Source organism: Anolis carolinensis, chromosome 2, assembly GCF_035594765.1.
Source record: "Anolis carolinensis isolate JA03-04 chromosome 2, rAnoCar3.1.pri, whole genome shotgun sequence".
In the NCBI taxonomy this organism is placed as follows: Eukaryota; Metazoa; Chordata; class Lepidosauria; order Squamata; family Dactyloidae; genus Anolis; species Anolis carolinensis.
The window spans coordinates 132,148,286-132,169,988 of NC_085842.1; the positions used below are offsets into that span (position 1 = coordinate 132,148,286).

The 21,703-nt window shown below is 41.4% G+C and overlaps 1 protein-coding gene across 11 annotated transcripts in view; it reads right to left on the minus strand.

Moving 5' to 3' along the window:
- The window catches only part of cacna1g (calcium voltage-gated channel subunit alpha1 G), a 403,744-nt gene that overhangs the window by 99,594 nt on the left and 282,447 nt on the right, over nucleotides 1-21,703 (minus strand). For 7 of the 11 annotated variants that reach the window (XM_062970566.1, XM_062970558.1, XM_062970565.1 and 4 more), the window contains exons 14-17: nucleotides 15,217-15,285; nucleotides 9,574-9,667; nucleotides 9,085-9,269; nucleotides 8,464-8,904 (exon numbers count right to left, since the gene is read on the minus strand). In XM_062970566.1, coding sequence (XP_062826636.1) covers nucleotides 8,464-8,904; nucleotides 9,085-9,269; nucleotides 9,574-9,667; nucleotides 15,217-15,285 — 789 coding nt within the window. The remainder of the gene's footprint in view (nucleotides 1-8,463; nucleotides 8,905-9,084; nucleotides 9,270-9,573; nucleotides 9,668-15,216; nucleotides 15,286-21,703) is intronic. The other 4 variants (XM_062970561.1, XM_062970564.1, XM_062970559.1 and 1 more) reach the window with 1 other exon arrangement.

Here is a 21,703-nt window from a genome sequence, read left to right on the forward strand (position 1 = left end):
GGGCAATTCTAGATGCCTTGGAATTTAGTTCTCCACCTGTTAATCTAAGGTCTGAGCCAAAAGGAAATCAGTCTTCCTTATGCAGCCATGAGACCAATCTTTTAAAATCACCTGCTGTGGCACTTAGTCTTAAGTCCAACCGCTCTAGCCAGGTATCTAAGCTAAGGGAGTGTGCATCATCTAAACATAGCCACTCTAGCAAGTCTTCTGCTGCTGGGAGTGCCATCTCTTCCCTAGCTGCCTTGCACATTAGGGAGGCTGCACGTCTGGAGCTAAAGAGCAAGGTAGCAGGGGCGGAAGCTGATGCTAAGGCAGCTGATCTCACCCTTCCCTTTAAAGAAGAAGAGCAACGAATGCAAATAGAACAGGCCCGTAGACAAAGCGAAATGCAAATGGAACAGGCCCAAAGGCAAGGTGAAATAGAAATGCTTAGAATAAGGATGGACGCTACTGCCAAAAAGGTAAGGGCTGAGACTTTGGCCAAGGCCCTAATTGAGCCACTCACAGAAGAAAATGTAAGTCAGTTGCCGAAGCAGGACCCTTCTTCCAAGGTGCTTGTGCATCTTAATAGCTTAAACAGCCAGTTTTCGGATGAGGAACAGGAAGACTTCTCTCCTTACCCAGAGCAGGGCCCCAAAGTCACTTTTGAGTTTCCTGCAGAGCAGAGCGTCATAGCGGGGAGCTCACCCTTGCCCGAGCTACCTGTGCCTCCTGCTAAATCCCTAGGTCAGTCAATCAGGGCCTCAAGGCCAAGTGCTAGTTGGCCCTTACAGACAGCTGCACAGGGAGCCACCGATTCGTCAGTGGTCGATGTCATCCCTCCAAGAGGCCAAAGGTTGACGCAAGGTGCACGGTGGGAGTCCACTCCACAACAGCAAACTCCTCAATTGTTCCCTTCGACGCCAGAGTCCCAGCTTGTCTCCATCATCAGAAGCCCCAGAAGAGATCTTAAGGACAAGGGTGTCGAAAAGTTTTCGGACAAGCCTGAGGAATTTCTTCTCTGGAAGGCCACCTTCCAGAGAGCAATCAGAGACTTAAAGTTATTGCCTGAGGAAGAACTGACTCTTCTGGCTGCATGGTTGGGCCCAGCCTCATCCTCACAAGTTAAGAAGATCTACGCAGCCCACGTAGCCGATCCCGACAAAGCCCTGGAAAAGGCCTGGGCCAGGTTGCAGCAGAGGTATGGGGCCAGCACAGAGATTGAAGCATCTCTTATGGACAAGCTCCAAAGGTTCCCAGCTTTGAAACTCAAAGACTTCAAACTCTTGTGGGACCTCAGCGATCTCCTTACGGAATTAGAGTCGGCCAAGGAGAATCCAGAACTGCCCGGTTTGAAGTGCCTCGATCAGCACCTGTCCCAGAGGCAGATCTTGACCAAGCTGCCCTTCACTTTGCAAGAACGCTGGGGACAGGAGGTCTTCAACTACAAGGAGGCCCACTCCCAGGCATACCCTCCATTTTCTCATTTGGTCCAGTTCATCACCAGGGCGGCCAGAGAAAGGAATGATCCGCAGACGGGCCTCCCCACCTTATACCAAGGGACCCAGCCAGAGAAGGCACCTAAAGTGGACAAGAAACCATCTAGAGAGGCCAATAGACCTGTCAGCGTAAAGGCAGTCGAAACTCAACTCAAGACTGACGAACCCAGGTCGGAGGTAAAAGAGTTGCTTTGCCCTATTCACCAAAAGCCTCACAGCTTGGCCAACTGCAGGGAGTTTAGTAGAAAGACATACAAAGAAAGGCAACAGCTAGTTCAAAAGCAGGGAATCTGCTTTAGATGCTGTGGAGCAACTCCACACTTTGCATCCAACTGCAAAGAAAACATCAAGTGTGAGAAATGCAACAGCCTCAAGCATTGCACCGCAATGCACAACTCCAATATCATCTCCCACCCCAAAGAGAACGCTTCACCAAAAGAAAAGTCAGCAGTCGAAGACACCGACAAGCCAGCCGCACCAGAGATGCAGGTGGAAGTTTCAGCAGTCGCCTGTACAGAGCTGTGTTCTGACTCGCACCAGTACAGAGTTTGTCATCCTATCTGCCTAGCGGATGTATATCCAGCCAAGAGCCCTTGGCTTAGAAAGAGACTCTATGTGGCCCTGGATTCACAGAGCGACGCCTCCCTGGCTACTCCAGAGTTCTTCCGCATGTTTGACCTTAAAACCAAGATGGTCGACTACACTATGACTACGTGTGCAGGAAAAAAGAAGTTGCAGGGTCGCATAGCATCTGGCTTCGTTGTCTCCTCTTGCGACCAGAAGAGACAGTTCAAGTTGCCAGACCTGATTGAGTGTTCCTCTATTCCCCGGAACAAAAGGCAGATTGTCACTAGAGAAGTTGTGGAGGCTCATCCACATTTGCGACGGTTAAAGAATGCTATACCAGCCTTTCGGCCAGATGTGGACATTGCCCTTTTGCTTGGCTCGGACTGCCCGAGCTTGTTCTGTGTGAACGACCAAGTTAAAGGACCTCCAGGTGCACCTATCGCACAACAATTGCCATTAGGCTGGACAGTCATAGGCCCAGTGTGCATAAACAAGATGCACCCACCATCGTCGTTGGACTCCAATCAAGCACAGGTGCTTAAAGGTGGACGTCCTACACTTGTGCGCAGTTGCCTAAGTCACATCTCAGTCTACTGCCAAGGAATAACTCCAGAGTATTCCTCCACCTTCAAAGTCTCTGAGAGAGACGAAGCCATAGCGCTCTTGAAAGATGAGCAAAGGTTCTTGGACAGTATGAATGCTCAAGTCTCACGAAGTACAGAGGGAAATTGGGTAGCTCCTTTGCCCTTTAAGTCAGATAAGCCCACTTCGCCAAACAATAGACACATGGCAGGGAAAAGACTCTGGTCCCTAAAGAAAAGAATCCATCATCAGGGTAGAACTCTAACTGAGGCAGCCCTTAGAAACGAAGGTCTGTGGGTAGTTAATGCCAAAAGGTTGGTCAACAGTTGTATTTTCAAATGTGTTAAATGCAGGTGCCTTAGGCGAAACTGTCAAAATCGGTTAATAGCAGAACTACCTCAGGATAGGACTTTGACAGACCCACCCTTTTCCCACGTGGGAATTAATGTGTTTGGTCCTTGGGAAATTGTTACCAGAAAAACCAGGGGTGGTGTTGTAAATAACAAGAGGTGGGCAGTTTTGTTTACTTGTTTAGTAATACGAGCTGTCCATATAGAAGTCATAGAAGGGATGGACACTTCATCATTTTTAAACGCATTGAAAAGGTTCATAGCCCTCAGAGGGCCAATTAAGTCAATTCGGTCGGACTGTGGCACCAATTTTGTAGGTGCGACCAAAGAACTCAATTGTGTGTCTAGGTTTGGGAGAGACCCAAAGGTTCAGAACTTTACGAATACTGAACAAATTATGTGGACTTTCAATGTTCCTCACGCCTCCCATATGGGTGGTGTTTGGGAGAGGATGATTGGTATTAGTCGCAAAATCCTTAATGCCATGTTTTTGAGTCATAGGTCATTGACGCATGATGTTTTGGTGACACTTATGGCGGAAGTTACCACAATTATCAACAACCGGCCGCTGGTTCCCCTTACCAGTGACCCTGAGAACTTACAACCACTGACTCCTGCACTTATTTTGACACAAAAGGTGCCAGGATGGAAGGACGTCATGTTGCCAGTTCCGGACGGAACTCACCGTGCCCTGTGGAAACAGGTGCAGTCCTTGGCCAACCACTTTTGGAAAAGGTGGAAAGCCGAGTACTTAAGCCAGCTTCAAGCTAGAAGAATCTGGCAAAGCCCACAGGACAACATTGAGGTTAACAACGTTGTGTTGTTAAAGGACAAAGACTTGCCCCGCCATGCGTGGCCCATGGGCATTGTATTAAAGACCTTTCCTTGCCCGGACGGTAAGGTCAGGAAAGCTCAATTAAAGACTTGCAACAGAGGCAAAGTGTCCATTTTGGACAGACCAATTAGTGACCTCGTGTTGCTTATTGGAGATGTTTAAAGTTCTAGTGTTTGTATTGTTGTGTATACAAAGGTGTTTGTATGTTTTTGATTGGTAAATTCCCACATCCTGGGAATTTAGCGGGGAGTGTTCCGTCCCCCAGGACGATGGTTTGCCTTACCTATTGGTCGTTTGTTTGTTTTCCCTCCTTTGCATTTTGTTTGAGCCTCTGGCTGCAAAAGCCTAGGAAAAGTGGCTTGGAATCTGCAATAGCTGGCTGCAGTTTTCTTTGCAGTGATTGGTCAAAGAGTGCAACATCTTAGGACCGCCCTTTTTACCAGGGTCTAGTCTCCATTTTGGAGCTTCATTTTGGCTATAGTCTTCCAACGTGCTGCAGCTGTGCAAAGCTAACTGGGACAAATCATCCTCAAAACCAGGCCAATCTAAGCCTATCCAAATTAGATAAGTATTGAATTATATTGATCTGGAATAAGAAATCTAGTTAGAGGAGCAGGGTTATTCTGTCGCTTCTAGAACTAATCTTTGCTGTAAAGATAGGGAAGGAAAGAGTTTCTCCTTCTAATATAGGCAGCGTGATTAGGGTATAGTGGTTTTATAATCACCTTTGCTTTCTGGAACCAGGGATAATTCTGTACCTAAAACCTATAGAAATTTGTTTCATTTTCTGCAACTTTAAGATCTGTGCCAGGTTTACAACCTTGTATGAATAAACATCCTTTTTTGAAGTTATCCAGACTCAGTCGTTCAATATCTATAGGACAGCTTATAGGGATTTGCAGTTCGCCCGGATAAAGGACAGCACGTTTCAGTTTTATAGTTTTTTATTGTCCGGCGGACGGCACAAACTCCTCTAGAATTTGTTTCTAATAGGTGCAGATGTTCACGTCATGTTTTTCACCTGCACTGCAGAGAGGAGACACAGTCCCCAGAGTCCTCGTCTGCCCCTCCAGGAGCCCAGGCTGTACAAGGAAGGATGTCTGCAGGTTTTTATTTGATTAGTCACATTCTGCATCTCCTGGGCGCCCACGGGCTTTGTTCCTTCCTAATGGATGCCCTGTACAATTTATCTAACTGCACTTGATGAAGCTGAAGCTTGAGATGCCTGTCAGGACAAGCAGCTCCCTCCTTGAAATCCACTGTATTGCTGAATGTATTGTTGTTCTGTGCTCTACAGCGACACTGGAATTTACATAAGCATGCCTGTAATATCTCCGTGCAAACTGCAGGGACTCATTGACATGTAGAAATACAGGACGATAACGGAGCTTCATTTGCTTAATCAGTATCGAAGTGCTGATGTTTTTTTCCCTCCTGTTTTATGGCCATCCGTAGTTTTTAACTAACATTTTCTAAATGAGCTCTCTCAGATCTAAAAGTGCTTCCTGAAAAAGTATTCCCTTCTTTAAAATGAAATTGATATAAAAGACTAATTATGTTCCATGAGACTCAGAGAACAATTTTGCCTTGCAGGGGGATTTGATGTGAGAGTTTATAGAAGGAGAAATCCTCCACTTCAGACTGAGTATAGAGCACTCTTTCCGATGAATGGAAAACTCTAACTGGCCACTCTCTCCACATCTGTTTGCCTTTTCCTATACTGCATGTTTAAAAAGCAGTTGTGTGATATCTATATGATTTTTTTCATCATAAGGCTTCATAGTCTCCAGCCCTCTTTTTCAGAACTTAGAAGGTGTATCCTAAAAAGTGGTCTGTCGTTCATGGAAGTATATGCTGAAATAAATCACTTCATATTAAAGGTGCCACAAGGCTCTTTTTATAAGAAAACAGACTGATATTGCTGACTTTTTCAAAACTGCATGCCAAACAGGTGAAGGTGGCCCACTTGGTTGTGTTCTGTTAGGTCTGCTAATTACTATACAAGACTGAATGATAATCCCAAATGAATTTGGCAACCATGCTCTTGGTCAATACAGTGACTCAGATGATGTCGGTGACAGCTCCAGAGTGTGAGAAAGTTACTACAATGCCCAGAAAGCCTGTCTCTTCCCTTTCTCCTGCCTGGCCTGAAGAAAATGATAGTGGAGAAAAGAAACACAAGACACAGCGAAGACGGGTTGATTTGCCTGTCATATATCACCTCATCTCCCTTTTCGGCATGGAGCACTTCACACAATGTAAAGGGACTTCCATTTGGGATCCATGCCAAAAAGGGAGGTGAAGCAGTGCCTGCGCTGCCACAGCAACATGGGAGCCTTCCCATGTTGCCTTCCCTTGAATGTGGGGGAAGCCTGGCGGTGATGCATCTCTCCATGGGATGAGGAGGAAGGTAAGGCGGGCGATGCAGGGTGTGGAGCAGTAGTTTCTACACACACCCTTGTGAGAATTGCCCCAATGCAGGGTGAATCCATGGACCTTTCTGATAAGGTTGTGCAAAGTATGACTGATTGAAGGTATGACTGATTTTGACTTATAGTGACCTTAAGGCAAAATGATTACATGGTTTTCTTAGCAAGACATATCCAGTTGGGATTTACCTTTGCTTTCCTTTGAGGCTAAGAGAATATGGCTTGTCCAAGGTCACTTAGTGGGTTTCCATAGCTGAATAGGGATTCAAACCCAGTTCTCCAGAATCCTAGTTCAATGCTGAAAGTAATATTGGCTCTACTTTACTATTAAGCAGATAGAGGAAATGGTCACTTTCAGTGGCAGATATGAAGGAAAGTAGCAAGATGTTAGAGCACAAAATTGTGTGTATGTTCTGGCTTGCTCAAATTAGTCAGCTACCCTCGAGTAGTGGACTCAGCTGCCTGCCTGGATACCTTCTTTTTGTGGCAACAGTGTGGCAGTTTCTTGGTCTTTTTCTCAGACAGCAGAGTACCTTATATCAACCTGTCCATAACAGTTACACCATGTCATGTTTGAACAGTATTGTGGCAAAGCACAGCCTTTCCCATTAATATTATAGCAGGATGGGGGCATTGCTTCCTAGGAACCCTCGATTTGAATTAGCTGAATTTAAACTATTTGGTCTTAAATGATATAACAACCAGTTTTAAATTATTCAGTTGACCACAGCCAAGAAGAAATTCTCACAGGTGTTTAGCTATAAGAGCTATCTATATAGAAACATTTCTGCTCATGCTCCAAATTAGCAATGTCTAAAGCCTCATATCACATAGGCTACCTTTATCATATGGTTACATTCTGTCTACCCCCCCCCCCCCCCACATGATGATACTACTGTGGAACTACCCATATGACCTGTATAGTCCATATATGGTACAAAACTTCAGCTTCTGCCTGGGAGCCAACAATGGGAGACTGACAACCAAATGGTAATGATATATGTTTGGATTCCTACTGTATGAGGAAACTTTGATATAGTTCCACCACATCTCACATAATGAGAGAAGAGAGATAATACAGAAGCATAATGAGCATGATATTGAGCTTGGAACAGGAGTTATGTAGGGATCATATCCCAAATTGTAAAAAGTCAATGGAGATAGAAGGACAGATTGTCTGTGGGCAGGAATGAATGAGATACACTAAGCGTATGGAGAACACAGTGAAGGTGGCCAAGCATTCAGGAAACGTATGCAGAATCTGAACCATATATTTGTAGTTTTTGTCCACAAGGCCTTCAACATTATAGTCTTAATTTAAGGAGTTGGGTTTACAAATGACCAATGCCAGCTCCTATGCACATCTCCCACTGTACCTGCTCTCAATTACATCCTCTAAATCACTGGTTATTAAACTGTGCTCCGGAGAGCCCTAGGGCCTCTGTGGGAGGTGCTCAGGTGTTCCTCAGGTACCTCACCTCCTCTGGGGTTTCTGCTATTATTACTATTATTATTATTATTATTACAAAGGCTGGATGGCCATCTGTTGGAGGTGCTTTGATTGTGTTTTTCCTGCATGGCAGAAGGGGGTTGGACTGTATGGCCCTGGGGGTCTTCCACTGAAATACTGTTAAGTTTATGTTGGTTAAAATTGTTCTTCATTTTAAAATTTGAATTTTTTTAAAAATTTCCCATTAGTTCACACAAACAATCTCCATCTATCTGCCATTGGCCTGGCCCATGCCTGATACATATACATTATATATAATAATATATAAACATTTATTGGGGCTCCACAAGAAACTTTTGCTTCAAAAAGGGCTTCACCACTGAAAAAATTTGAGAACCCTACTCTAAATCACACACTGACCAAAGGAAACATGCAGTCAAATGCATCAGTAGTTGCTTGTGGCTCACATTTCAGTGGAGAGTTAATCCAGTTTAGATTCCTAATATTAATAGATGATGGACTGATGGGGAAGATTGGGTTCACCACAAACAGTAACTCCTTTTAAAGTTTAGAATAAAATCCAGAGTGGATTCACCTCCTCCCCAAACTGGCATGAAAGCCTCCAAATGCATACAGTAGTGGTGTAATAAATCTGGTGAAATAAATAAACAAGAATGAAAACACTCTCCTTGCTCTTCTAAGGAAAAAAGAAGGAAAAAAGAAAGATATGCAAACCAACTGCACACACCTAGGCACACTGGTTCTCACTTACCAAGTTGCCTTCATCATCATCACATTCAGGCAGATGATCTTCCAGGTGAAGCTGCTGTATCAGGACACGTGAAGTGGTTTTTCCATTGCAGTCTTGACGCTCCGATGCAGAGCTCCGGCTACTGTGTATGCTGCTGGTCCGGTAAAGAGAAGGCACCTGCAGGGTATCTTGGAAGTCAAAGGACCCTTTGGTCTCCAGTGACTCCATACGGTGAGGTATTGAGCCATTAATGCTCCCAGTCCGGCTGGACTGCTCTTCATCAGAGCTTTCCCCTTCCTCAGAACTCTGCTTCCCATCCCCTGAGAGAAGTGATTTGCGTTCTCCGCTTTGATTGCGGCGTTTCAAGCTGGGAGCCCGCCCAATACTGTTCCAGCTCGACCTGCGGCTGTTCCAGCTGCTTCCTGCGCTCCAAGGACTGTGGGGAGAGCTCCGGGCACTCACCTGAGAGGAGGCAGAGAAGGGACACAAAGAGAATCAGGGCAGGACCAGTGTAAACACATCCCAGGTCCTCACACAATTAGCTAGGCCACAAAACACCAAACACTAGCTCAGAAGGTATAGAACTGGAAATACTACAGAGACAAAAAACAGAGAGCACGAGAAGAAATACAACCCACGTACCGGGGATTTGAGATCATATATATTAGGATCCATGGAGATGCTGCTGGCTCTTCGGGAATCATAGCCCTGAGCTGCTTCCCCATAGATGGCACTTCTTGGCATGGGCATTGGTGTAGCGGCTGTGTGAATGATGAGTGGAGGGGTTAAGTTCTTCTTTAGCTCTGGGTGGTCACAAAGAGCCATCACTGAGGGGAAAAATAATATAGTGCATTTGAGTTCTTCCTTTGTTGGCAGAGATATGCCTATCTAATTGGCAAGGCCAGTTTCCATCTTTTATCTGAACTTTCATTATCACAGTTTCTTTTCTCATCTCTCCTGCTTTTGTAACATCAACTTCACAAACGTCTACATTCATAATGTATGATATGCCACTTTCTCTCTCTTATTTACCTTTGGACATCTTCGTTCCCTACCTGTGAATTAGACAGTACTGCTATTCGTAATAAACTAAAAAGGTAGACCAGTGAGACATCTAGTATTGTCACTTACAGGCTGGATTTGAGAAGTTTTTCTTAAGTCTATAATCTTCTTCCAGAGCATGAGGAAAAAGCTCACCATCTGAATCAGACTTAGTAGCATCACCCTAGAGCAAAGGAAAATGAGTTAGCTAGCAGGTCAAAGGAACTCCAGATGCCCTTTTCTGGCTACAAGAGTACTTGGCCCAACAAGATATTCACTGTTCCACTGAAATTGTAACCACAATGGGACAACACCTTTCACAACATGATGCATGCACATATCAATATACCACATCAGTTTTACTGTATAGGGTTCCATCGAAGAACAGAGAGGCTGGATATGATTCAGAAGGAACTAAAGACTGGAATGAGACAGGAACAAAGTGTTTTAACCTGTTTCTGAGTTAAATCCCATCCTGGCCAAATACAGAATGGTTTTCTCGTCTTCATGCAATTTCTCAACTCCATGGAGGAATTCCTAACACATTTGCACTCCCATAAACTCATTATTCCTTGAGCTGAATTGTGTCCAAAAGACCCAGTGCTTGGAAAAGGCAATTCCTAGAATCCTCTTGCTGGTTGGAGAACACCGTTCCAAGCTCTGAAAACAGTCCTCATTTTAGGCAGTAATCTGAAACCATATCTTCAGGAGAACTAATGAATCATGAGGATGAGAAAGAGAATATTGGATAACAGAACTAAAGAATGACAAAGACGGTCCAGCTGAAAGGAGGGCCTCAGATCAAGATAATTGCATGCAACGTAGTGGACTGGGATGTTACATTTATCTGAAGCTTGAATTCTTTTGTCTTATTTGGATAAATGAGAATCTCATCCCATAACACGGAAATCATGAGGTCAAAAGACTGGGATTATTTGGATATAGATAAAGAGGGCTTTGCCACACTGGCATGTGCTTTGCCACATTGGCCAGTGCTTTCTTACAAATTCAAGTGCTCATAGCTGACAGCAGCTTTCCCTATTAGTCCAACCTATTTAATTCTATGTTTAATTCACTTGCTCATTAGCCTCTGCCATTTCCTTCGCTGATGAGTTTCTTAGATGAGGCATCATTAAACAAAGGCCACAGCAACATTTCCCCTTCTGGTCCTATGAACTCATCTGCTGCCACAAGTGGTGGTTGGAAAGCATTAAGACAGTGTTACATAAGCCAGGAATGGAGTGCTCAAGAATGACTTTAGCCTGATTTCTTGTAGAAATCATACTTCTGGCAAATAGCCCCCATTGAGTTTGATGTGGTCAATGGAGGACAGACACAAATGCAGTGATAACAAAGAAGCCAAGCAAAATCCTATTTCAAGCAAGAAAATTTAGGAAAGAATGGCAGAAACCCTAGCAAAGCACAACAAAGTATACGGTGCTGTTCTAACAAGTCTTGGCTCACCCTGATGGCATTTGGTACTTGGGCAAAATGTGAAAAGCAGAATGCGCATTAGCTGGGAGGATAATGTTAAACAGCAGTCTCAAGAAATAATTAGGAGTTTTGCCTGATTAAAGAGAACAGGGCAATATCATCAACATAAATGACCTTTATTTCCACCAATTAAATGTGTATTGGTTTATTTATACAGATGAGCACATCTACAGAATATATATTTCTCTCCACTCAAGCTGAGGCTTTTTCATGAAAGTACAGAGTATGCACAATTATGAAATCCTGCACTTTTACATCTTCATCCATTCTGCAAGACTTCACCTCTACTCAGAGGAATTCAATTACTCAGCTTCATGTTAGACGAGATTACAAAGGAGGACTATTTGAAGAAGAGAGACTGCTCATCCAAGATCTGGTAGATTCCTGTCAGCGAGCCTGCTTCAGATTTCAGGCCCTAAAAAGCTTTAATCTCAAAATATGGCCAACACCCTGAATAGCCCCTTTAAAATTCAGATTGGATTCTGCACTTCTCTGACATTGAATTAACCACTGTCACTGATTAGGGTGGACTTGAATTAATGATTTTGTGGTGCCATAGAATCAAGATTAGTTCTGTACAATGGAATGTTTTCAAAAAAGAGTACAATTGGTTACATGTTTTATTTAATAGCACAATTAAACATGACTTGAAGAACTGATCCAATGATCTTTGTAGTACATGGATAAATTCATTAATAGTACAGACACCTTTTAACCATATTTTCTTAAAAATAGGAGGCATAAAATAGGCAAGGACAAAATAATATTTCTACAGAATCAAATGCCCTTTTGTTTATGTGTAGAAGCATCTCAGTCATTTCATGTTCAGCATTTCCTTCCCATGAAATAAATTTGCTCCAAGGTTAAGATATGGTCGTAATCTGAAGCTGTCTCTTGTGAAATGATGCCTGGAATTAATAGCATTGCTGTGAAATAGCTGCATCTCTCTTTTTATTCAGACAATGCATTTAAGGCCATTTACCCAGTAATAAATTATCTAATTTGGTGAGGATAAACTGCTATTTTGATTAAATATCCCCAAATGGCACTTATATTTCTATATCTCAAAATCAGTGCAATCTAGGTAGGGGCCAAAGGAGACTTCCACATTAATGAATCAGCTTTGTGTTTTAATTACCGGAGGTATCTAAAGTGCTGAATCTATTTTGAGAATGGATTGGTACATTAGAAAGCTTTTAAAAATCTGGAATAAAAACCAGAGCAGATTCACCGGACTCCTGACAAGAAAGTCACTGGCTCTCCCTGGATCTGTGCTACAACTATGCCTGGGACACTAAGGACTAAAATAACTGCATAAGTGGCTTGTGTAATTATGCCTTTTTTTAAAAAAATGCCAGTAACTTTTGGCACTACAACATCATAAGAAAGTGAGAGAAATTATTGTGCAGATGTGTGCCAGTTAAAAGACCTGTTGAACATGCTGATGAACTATTTATGATATTGCATAAAATGATATTTTGTGTTCATTGGAAACAACACTTTCAACACAAATGTTTGGAGCCAGAAATACTATGTATGTGAAACAGTTTTACCAGCGGTGGTCAATTACTGTACATACCCATGTATAAGTCCAAATATTGTAGTTCAAAAGTCAACCCAAAAAACCTGGGCCTACTTATTCATGGGTCAACAGGAGAATCTTAATTTTTTTCCTCAAAGGGAGCCATCCCCTTCTCTGAGAAGAGTGGTGAAAGGCAAGACCTTACTCCATCCTGCAAGAACCTAAAAGAAGCACTAACACCTTCTACTCTCCCATCATAGCACCATGTCTGGCCTTTTTGAATGGCCAGGCAGTGGTGGCAGCCAGGGGCAGCTGACCACAAGGTAGTATTGGTGCTTTCCCCTTTCCATGGAATGACCCGCAGCTTATCCATGGGTCATATGAAACTCTAATTTTGGTCCGCAAACCAGCTCTCAACTTGTATATAAGTATGGATGAGAATTAACTACTGGTTTGAAATACAATTTGAGACTGGATTAAAAATCTCAAAATAACATTGCAACTGCAGATCTGGTATTAAGTGTCCTGTTTCATGAGGTAGTTGTTTTCCAGTGAGAAAGCTTTGTTATTGACAGGAGGTGTGCACATGTGTATGTATATGAGAGAGAACAAGAAATAATAGGGAATTATTTCACCAATCTTCCAGCACCAAGCCACATATTTACTTGAGAATAAAGCATCCCCGACACAGGACACACCAGCACCCTCTTACTACATACTAAGTGCTAAGTTTAGCTGCAGACAACCACCATTTATCAAGGCTCCAATACAAATTATTACTTGTTTTTGTACTCCTAGTTTGCCTTTCTAGGTGAAAAAGATATTACATCAACAAATGCAGATTATTCTTGCTTGCTTATGTGTAGAACTATCAGTGTTTTGAGATATTTCTACTGGAGACATGTCATTGTACAGGGAAGATTACGTGTACACAAGCAGTCCTGGGTACAAATTGCTAGGGAAATCTTGTAGACCTCCATATGTTATAAAGCTCTAGCTACCATCATGCCTCATTAGTAGCCAAGTTATTTAGGGTTAATGGGAGCTGGAGTTCAGGAAATATGGAGTGCAAGCTGCCTGGAAATCTCTTGATATAGGAGACAGTATAAATATTATATATAGGTTCTCTTGCCCTGATCAAATTTAAAGGCATTGCTTTAAATACTGAATAGAGATGGAGAAAGTGGGTGAAAGAGTAAACATATGATAGGCATAAGATGTGGAAAAGAAGCAATTTTGATTTCATAGATATGAGAGAGGAAGAAATATGTGTATGAGGTCAGTATTTAATATATTAAATTGTTTTACATTCAAAAAGCCTTCACAATATTGTTACTATTTTGGTCAACCAACACTATAAATATATGCAAAGACATACAGTGTTCCCTCACTACTTTGCGGTTTGTTTTTCACGGATTCTCTGTTTTGCGTTCTTTTTAATAAATACTAAAATAATAGAATAAATCATAAAATAATATTATAAATCCCTCTTTCTACTTCCTTCCTAAGGAGAAGCCTAAGGAAAGGAGAGAAAAGGAGACTGAAGCATCTTTGTTTTCGGCTCATAAGGCAGCGGCAGCGGCGGGAGTTTGCATGCGCGTACTTGAGAGGCAAGGAGGGGACAGAGACACTACTTGTGAACAACACAAATATAGTGTCCTTACTTCGTGGATTTTCACTTTTCGTGAGTGGTCCTGGAACGTAACCCCTGCAGCAAGTGAGGGAACAATGTATACCTTTGTTATGACCTTTGTTACATATTTGATGCTAAACAATTTTATTCAGGGAATGTAGTTGCATGTTCACATCTTTTGAATGAACCTGTAGAAATATTTTTAAAAGACATCAACATTTACTGCAGCTGCCTCAGCTCTTGGATTGGTTTTTCCAAGACAGAGTGCTCTCACACATGAGGATCCACAATACACGCTTGATTTTAGGTCCCTTCTGTCTTTGATGAACTTTCCCATTCTCTCTCTCTTTCTTTGTTTGTCTGCAAGGGAGTTTGGTTTCTACATGGTTCAATTAACACATCTCAAAAACAATGTAAGTTGTTTTCTTTTAAGTCACCAATGGGTAATTGGATAGTTGGTAGTAACAGTATCTAGACATCAGCAGGTTTATCCTCTGACATTGGAAAAAAAATATAATAATTGTTTCTCCCCATGACGGGAAAATGAAATCATATGTCCACAATGTCAATGCTCAGGGAAATGCATTAACATGGTAAATACAAGCAGGCTCCAGTGATCCCAACTCTACCAAATCCTAGGGCCCTGAAGGGATCTTGGGCACAATGGTTGTTTCATCCTATATGATTTTGAGAGCAGCAGCTAAAGCTTGCAGCTTTACTGTCATGTCCTAACCATCTTTCTATTTCACATTAAATGATCTCTCCTTTTAATAGGTAACTCAAGGACACTTATAAAGAAGAAACTTAGCACCAAGTATTGCTAGAAAATGCTCTTGGTTATTTGGTTATTAGAGAGACTTTGAATTCTCTCAAAGAAGAAAGAGACTTAAAATCAAGGCTAACTTGATGACAACAACAAATTCAGCTACCATGATAAGAACAGTGGCAATGGTGTGATTGTTCACTACAAAGAGAGACACAAAGAGAAAGAGAGAAAGCAATACTGTACAGAGAGAAAGGGAAGAAGAGAGAGATAACTATTTGACAAGGTTTGGGAGTGTTCATGCTACAAGATCTTACGTACCACCGACGAGTCGACAGGCAGCTGAATACAGCTTAACTGCCTACTCGCTGCTTCCCGTTTGGTGATTTCCTGAAGTAAAAATGAGGAAGGAAGGTTGGGAAGAGGGCAGGGAGGGGAGGAAGGGAGGGAGGAAGGAAGGTGGGTTTTCAGGTTTTATTAATTTCAACATCAAAATTGAAAGAGTGGATCAAAAGGCAAAAAAGGTATTTCTATAAAAAGATGAAAACAAAAAGGGGAAGGTGGAAGAGGGGGAAGGCACCCATTGGGGTCAATTTCGTATCATGAGAAGCAGTGGAACAGGTTGCACTACACTTAAGTCACCTATGTTTCTGTATCTGCTCTACACAAATACAGGATGGTTTAATGCCTCCTTAAGATAGAATCATCCTTACCTTTCAATTAAGAGCTCTGAAGAAAGATTTGTTTAATTATTTGTTGTCAATTTGTTAATAAATTGTTTGCAAAGAAATTATTATGTACACTTCATATTTCTCATGTAAAACAAAATGTTTCTCAGACAGAACATCAAACAGGTCTCAGAGAAAATATTTTCTAAAATTGAAAGGACATCAAAGAGTAGTTTGTAATATGGCAGGATTGAGTTTCTGCTGTCAGAAGGAAAAGAAAGCAAAGATTCCTCCTATGCATAGCCTAGCTGTGGCCATGCCTGAGTCATTCTTTAGATCTTGGTTATATTATTTTTCTATACTGCACAACAATATCTGTATCTATTTAGTCTTAAACAGCAATGCATAGACATCAGATTAATAAATACATACAGAATCAGAATTTGAGTATTAACCAAATAAAACAAGTTAAAACGGGGAGGGGGAATATACAGTGTTATAATCCCAGTGTTAGGGGAGTTTTACATTTCACAAGTTGAACAAATTCCTGTCACATTTACCTGTTTCTTTTCAAGCTGAATACCTACTTGATGCTTGAAAGATTATCAAACTGTTTCAGTCAATTATTTATATCCATCTTTGCCATGGCTTTACTGACCAGAGAGAGATACAAGCACAATGAGGAACAATGTAGAGAAGTGGGTAAGCTTTGTTTCAAGTTTAAGAGGGCGTATGATAGCCATGTTTAATTATTTGAAAGGATTTTCATATGGAGGAGAGGGCAACCTTATTTTCTGCTGCTCCAGGGACTAAGAACAGTGGTTTCAAACTATAGGAAAAAGAGATTCCATCAAAACAGTAGGAAGAACTTCCTGATGGCAAGAGCTGTTCGGCTGTGCTTTGGAGTATGATGGAGTTTCCTTCTCTAGAGGTTTTAAAGAAGAAGATGCATGGCCATCTGTTGGGAGTGCTTTAATTGTATGTTCCTGCATGGCAGAATAGGGTTGGACTGAGTGCCCCCTTGGGTCTCTTCCATCTTCATGAGTCTATGAAAATCTTTACGAGCAGTAGCATCCAATGGCACCAGTGATAGTGGAGTGTATGTAATCTCATCAAGGTTTTGTTCCTGACTATAATGAAGTTGTCCAAAGTGTTGAAATATGGACCTTATCACATTAGGAAATACTTTGTTTCTGAGACTGTTTGAGAATGGTTTCGAACTGGTCCCATCACATGATGTATCCCATCAGTATTCCGTCTGAATCCATCTGCAAAGTGTTGCAGAAATGGATTATTTGCAGACAGAATTCTAATCGTGTTTTTTGAAATACTATGGATTCTTCCATTGCTGAAAGGCTGTTTTGTGTGTGATAGGAAAATCTGTATGCATCCCATCAGCAATATCACTTTTTAAAAGGTGATAAATTATCTCAAATCTAGGCCTATTATAATATGTAATGTTAGCAAGACTTGCATTTTTTAAAAAAGAATCCTTAATAATTCTACCATCATTTATGCTGTTAATTCTCTTGACAACCATTTTTCAAAATAAAATATCCTATAGACTTTCTTTTCCAGGCATAATATAAGATGATAATTTAAAACAAAAGAAAACACACAAACAAAAATGGGTTCAAATTACAGGAGAGGAGATTTCACCTGAACATTAGGAAGAACTTCTTGACTGTAAGAGCTATTCAACAGTGGAACTCTCTGCCTTGGAGTGTGGTGGGAACTCCTTCCTTGAAAGGTTTTCAACAAATGCTGGGTGGTCATCTGTTGGGGGTGTTTTGATTGTGCTTTTCCTGCATAGCAGGAGGTTGGACTAGATGGCTCATGCTGTCTCTTCCAACTCTATTATTCTATGATTCCATAATGTTTTTGTAACTAGAGAATCTACTTTTGTTCCTCATTTCTGATGGAAATAATTTGATTTCTCTGGTTGTATTTCAAGTTTCTATCCATGAAATGAGAGCACAAAGCATTTGAAATACAATCCTTTTTAAATTGAGATACACGAGCATGGGGAAAGTTTTCATATTATTTTTAGAATGTTACACTTTTATTTCTTTTGCCTGCTGTGTTTGGTGATGGATGAGATCCTAGGTTTTAGTTCTAAAGTAATGAAATCAATAAATTAGGACTATTTGAAAAGAGTCGGGTCAAAATTCAAGTCTAAGCAGAAGAGTCATGTCACTGCTTAATAAGCTGAGATATGAATAAACACTTTGCCTATATGCACGAGGCTTTTCAGCTTCTTTTCATATAAACTAGCAAATAAAACTGGAAACTTTTCAATTAACCAATTTAGAGGTTTCCCAAGCAACAATGGCCAGCAGCTTCAGAACAGGATGTTAAAGCAGCATTTAAAGCGTTCCAGTCCAGTTATTGGGCTTAGCCCAAAGGGGAAACTACAATTAATTGAAGACTTCCTGATTTGTTTATGAACTTACAGAAAGGATAGAGTGAAGGGGCTGCATGAATGGACAAAATATTTGTTCCTAACTCAGCACAATATACAAAATTGATTGCTTCACTTCAGTTGTGTTGGGAATTTAAAGTATTACCAGACTAGCTTTGAAGCAATATATACACTAGCGGAAAGTTAAGATGTACACCATGGAATTCCCTAAGGGTAATCATTTCAATGAGTTTGCTTAAAGCACATGACATGGTCCAAAACATTCCAAAAATGCCACCAGAAGATGAGTGAAGGTGGAATTCCTCCTTTTGTTTTCTTAGAACCCTACAGCCTTATCTTATTTAGCCACAACCTAACAACCAATTTGATTTTTCTAACTATTTACAAACAGATCCAATAAGACTTAATCACTTTCACTCACCACCTTCACTTATAGGTTGCTTTCTGGTGGAAGATAAAGAAGTGAGAAGAATAAGCCAACACAAAAGAGAGACAACGAATGAGCCAGCCCCAAAGGACTCTCAGAAACAAGCACAGAAACTGTAGGAAACATGAAAGGATTACCAATGGAAGAATATGCTTGATAGATAACATTATCCTGAAGTCCCGCAGGAGAGCAGCTTTATCGCTGACAGAAAGCTTGCTCACCAGGAGCCAATGTTTGTTTCTCAGATAAATCCCCCAGGGTAGGGACCTGATAGCTTTCTCAGTCAGTAATTTTGCATTACTTGCTCTATGAAAGAGAACCTTCCTCACACCCCTCTTCGTTCATACTTCATAACTGCTAGAAGTGGAGTGCAGATAATTCTCAGAATGTGCACTAAAAACCAAATTGGACTTCTTTGCAGCAGGAAATGTGGGATGTCTGCATTTTGAATGAGGCATCCGGTATGACTCTCTCTCTCTCTCTCTCTCTCTCTCTGTGTGTGTGTGTGTGTTTTAAACCAGCCACATATCTTTGTATGTGTGCCTGCTGCTTAGCAACCAAAAGTCCTGCATAATCAGACACTAAAATTAACAAGGGGTTTCCGAAATTGTGGAAAGGTACTTGAGGATCACAAAGATTTTTTTTAAAAAAACTTCAGCTGTACTGACAGGGGACTTCAAAGGAGAAGTAGCAGAGTGATAATGCTTATGGAACAAAACTGCCCTTGAGTTATGAAAGATGCATCAAACAAGCAAAATTAAACCATACTCATTTTTGGAAAGAGGATTATTTGGCTGTACTGCATACTGCAAGGAAGGAACAATCCCCAAGGGATTCGAAATGTATGTTTTAATAGGAATTGATGTAAAAAAGCAGGACAGATCCCAAATTTATTGTAGGGATTCAATATGAAAGACTGTAAGAGTGTGAGCCTCTATGCATATGTTTACCAGGAACTGGGTGTTTGTGTATATGTATAATTCAATCCTCTCAGCCACTCATCTGCCAGAGAGTCATGCCCGAGGGTATGGCTGTTACTTTTTTCTTGGGTGCCCATAGATGGTTGGGAGGGTAGAACTGTGGCTCTTCTGCGCTCAGAGCAAGAAGTCTGTACACAAGGAGGTAAGGTGCCCAAAATCACATATGAAGGCATGACGAGGGATTTGTCATAGGACAGTTCTACACAGACACTATAATGCAGTTCAAAGCCAATTCGAGAACAGGATGTCCACAAAATGTACACTCCCAATGTGTGCTATAAATCACATCAAGCCTGAAACGGTGTATTAAAAAATTCACCAGGCATCTGGAATAAGCAAAAAAAAAAAAAAAAAAAGTACTGCAGCTGATCAGGGTGTATCCCCTGCAGGTCTTGAAACTGGGATGGGAAAATGCATAGTGCTTTTCAGGGCATTGCTACTGGAGCACTTCAAAATACAGCTGGTTGGAACGAAAATATTTATTCCCGCAGGAGGGAGACCACATAATTCCCATTTATCATTGCTTTTTGCCTTTGTTCTCATTTCCCTTGCCATGATCCAGCATTGATCCTGAATGGACTTGGAGATGTGCAACAGTGCATCTCAGCGGTTTGGTTAAGAAAATGTTCCTGGGTTTGGTTACAATTCTCAATCAGCAGATATTGTGGTCACCATCCCAGTGCAGCAGAATCAGTTCAGTTTAATCCACTTCCTAACTTGATTTTAGTATCTGCATAGGTCTGTAGGCATTCATGGAATACTGCTAGTTCATATTAAGGGATACTCTGACAACAGACATATAGAGAAACTATTTATGCTCTATGAATCATCTTTAGGCATTGTATATTTAGGTACTATATTCACTCCAAGCTATTAACAGCACATTCATAACTGGCAGCGAGAGATATTTAGGTGAAGCTGGTAGGCTCATTAGAATTAGCCCACTCAAACCTTGGAGACAGGCTCCCTCTCATCATTTGATAAGAGCCAGGAGGTAATTTTGCTTCTAATGCCTGAAGTTTTATTTTCAAGAAGGGGTGATTCCTCACACTTCAGGCATTAGAAGCAAAATTACCTCCTGGCTCTTATCAAATGATGAGAGGGAGCCTATCTCCATTCTCTCGTTCAATAACCCCTTCCTCCATTATCTAAGACAAAAAGACTATTACATGGTGACATGGGCATGATATCAAGCAGAAACAACATGAACAAACACGACAATCTGAAGAAGATCAGACTAAACAAGCAGAGACCTCAGGCTGCCTTCCCCTGAAAGGCCTCAGTAAATCTTCTTCTTAAACTGTGCTCAGAAAATAAATGAAAAGCCCAAGAGGTTTTTAAAATGAGTTTTACAGTGTGGATGGATATGATGGCAAGAAAGGTGACAGACCTGAAAGGTTGTTATTCTCCTGTCAAACCTATATTATCAATATAACTTTAATTTAGAAGTGTTATTACCAGATACTGCTGTATAATGTTAGCTATCATATGTACACTGCCCAGGGCCTCACACAGAACAATGACACATTTAGACCTTCATCACTTTGACATTTATTGCTTTAAGACTATTTTTTTCTCTCTGCTAGCCTGAGCTGAAGGCAGAACTGCCTAACAGCTACTTTTCAAAACTCTTGTATATATTGTAAATTTGCTTGCTGGTGTAACATGAAGGGCAAGTTCACTTTACAGATTTGCTTTCCAGCTCTCTGGAGATGGCTGCTGATATGGGTTCTTGTTCACAAAAGATCCACTTTTGGTGTACCAGTCCACAAAGACTAAGCAAAGAGTTGAACATTTTCAACTCTTAACATTTTGATTAGAATTTAATAAGAGATAATGACCCCTTCTACAGAGTTACTAAATCCAACTTGAAGCTTGCTTGAGGTCGGGATGTCTACAGAATGTACACCACCAATGACAGCTGCGACACGCATCCAGACAGCGTATTAAAAAAACTCACTAGAAATTCCAGATCAAGCCACAAAATCCACTGAAGCCCATCTATGTATATACCATTGCAGAGCAGGAAGCCGAAAGTCAAATGCAGAGTGCTTGTGAGGAGAGGGCTAATGCTGAATCATTTGAAGAAAGAAACAGGATACATAGCTCAGCTGGAGATAAACAAACACATCCCCCACAGAGAGGAAACCTCAGTGTTCCCATGGGAATGCTCAATTTCCCTTTTTTGCTTTGCTCTAAAGCTGATCTTCATTAGATATGCTGCTTCTTTACAGCACATCTTGCTGAAGGAGGTTGGGGGAAAAGATCTTTGGATTGGCTTGATCCACAATCAGTGGGTCTTTGCGGATTC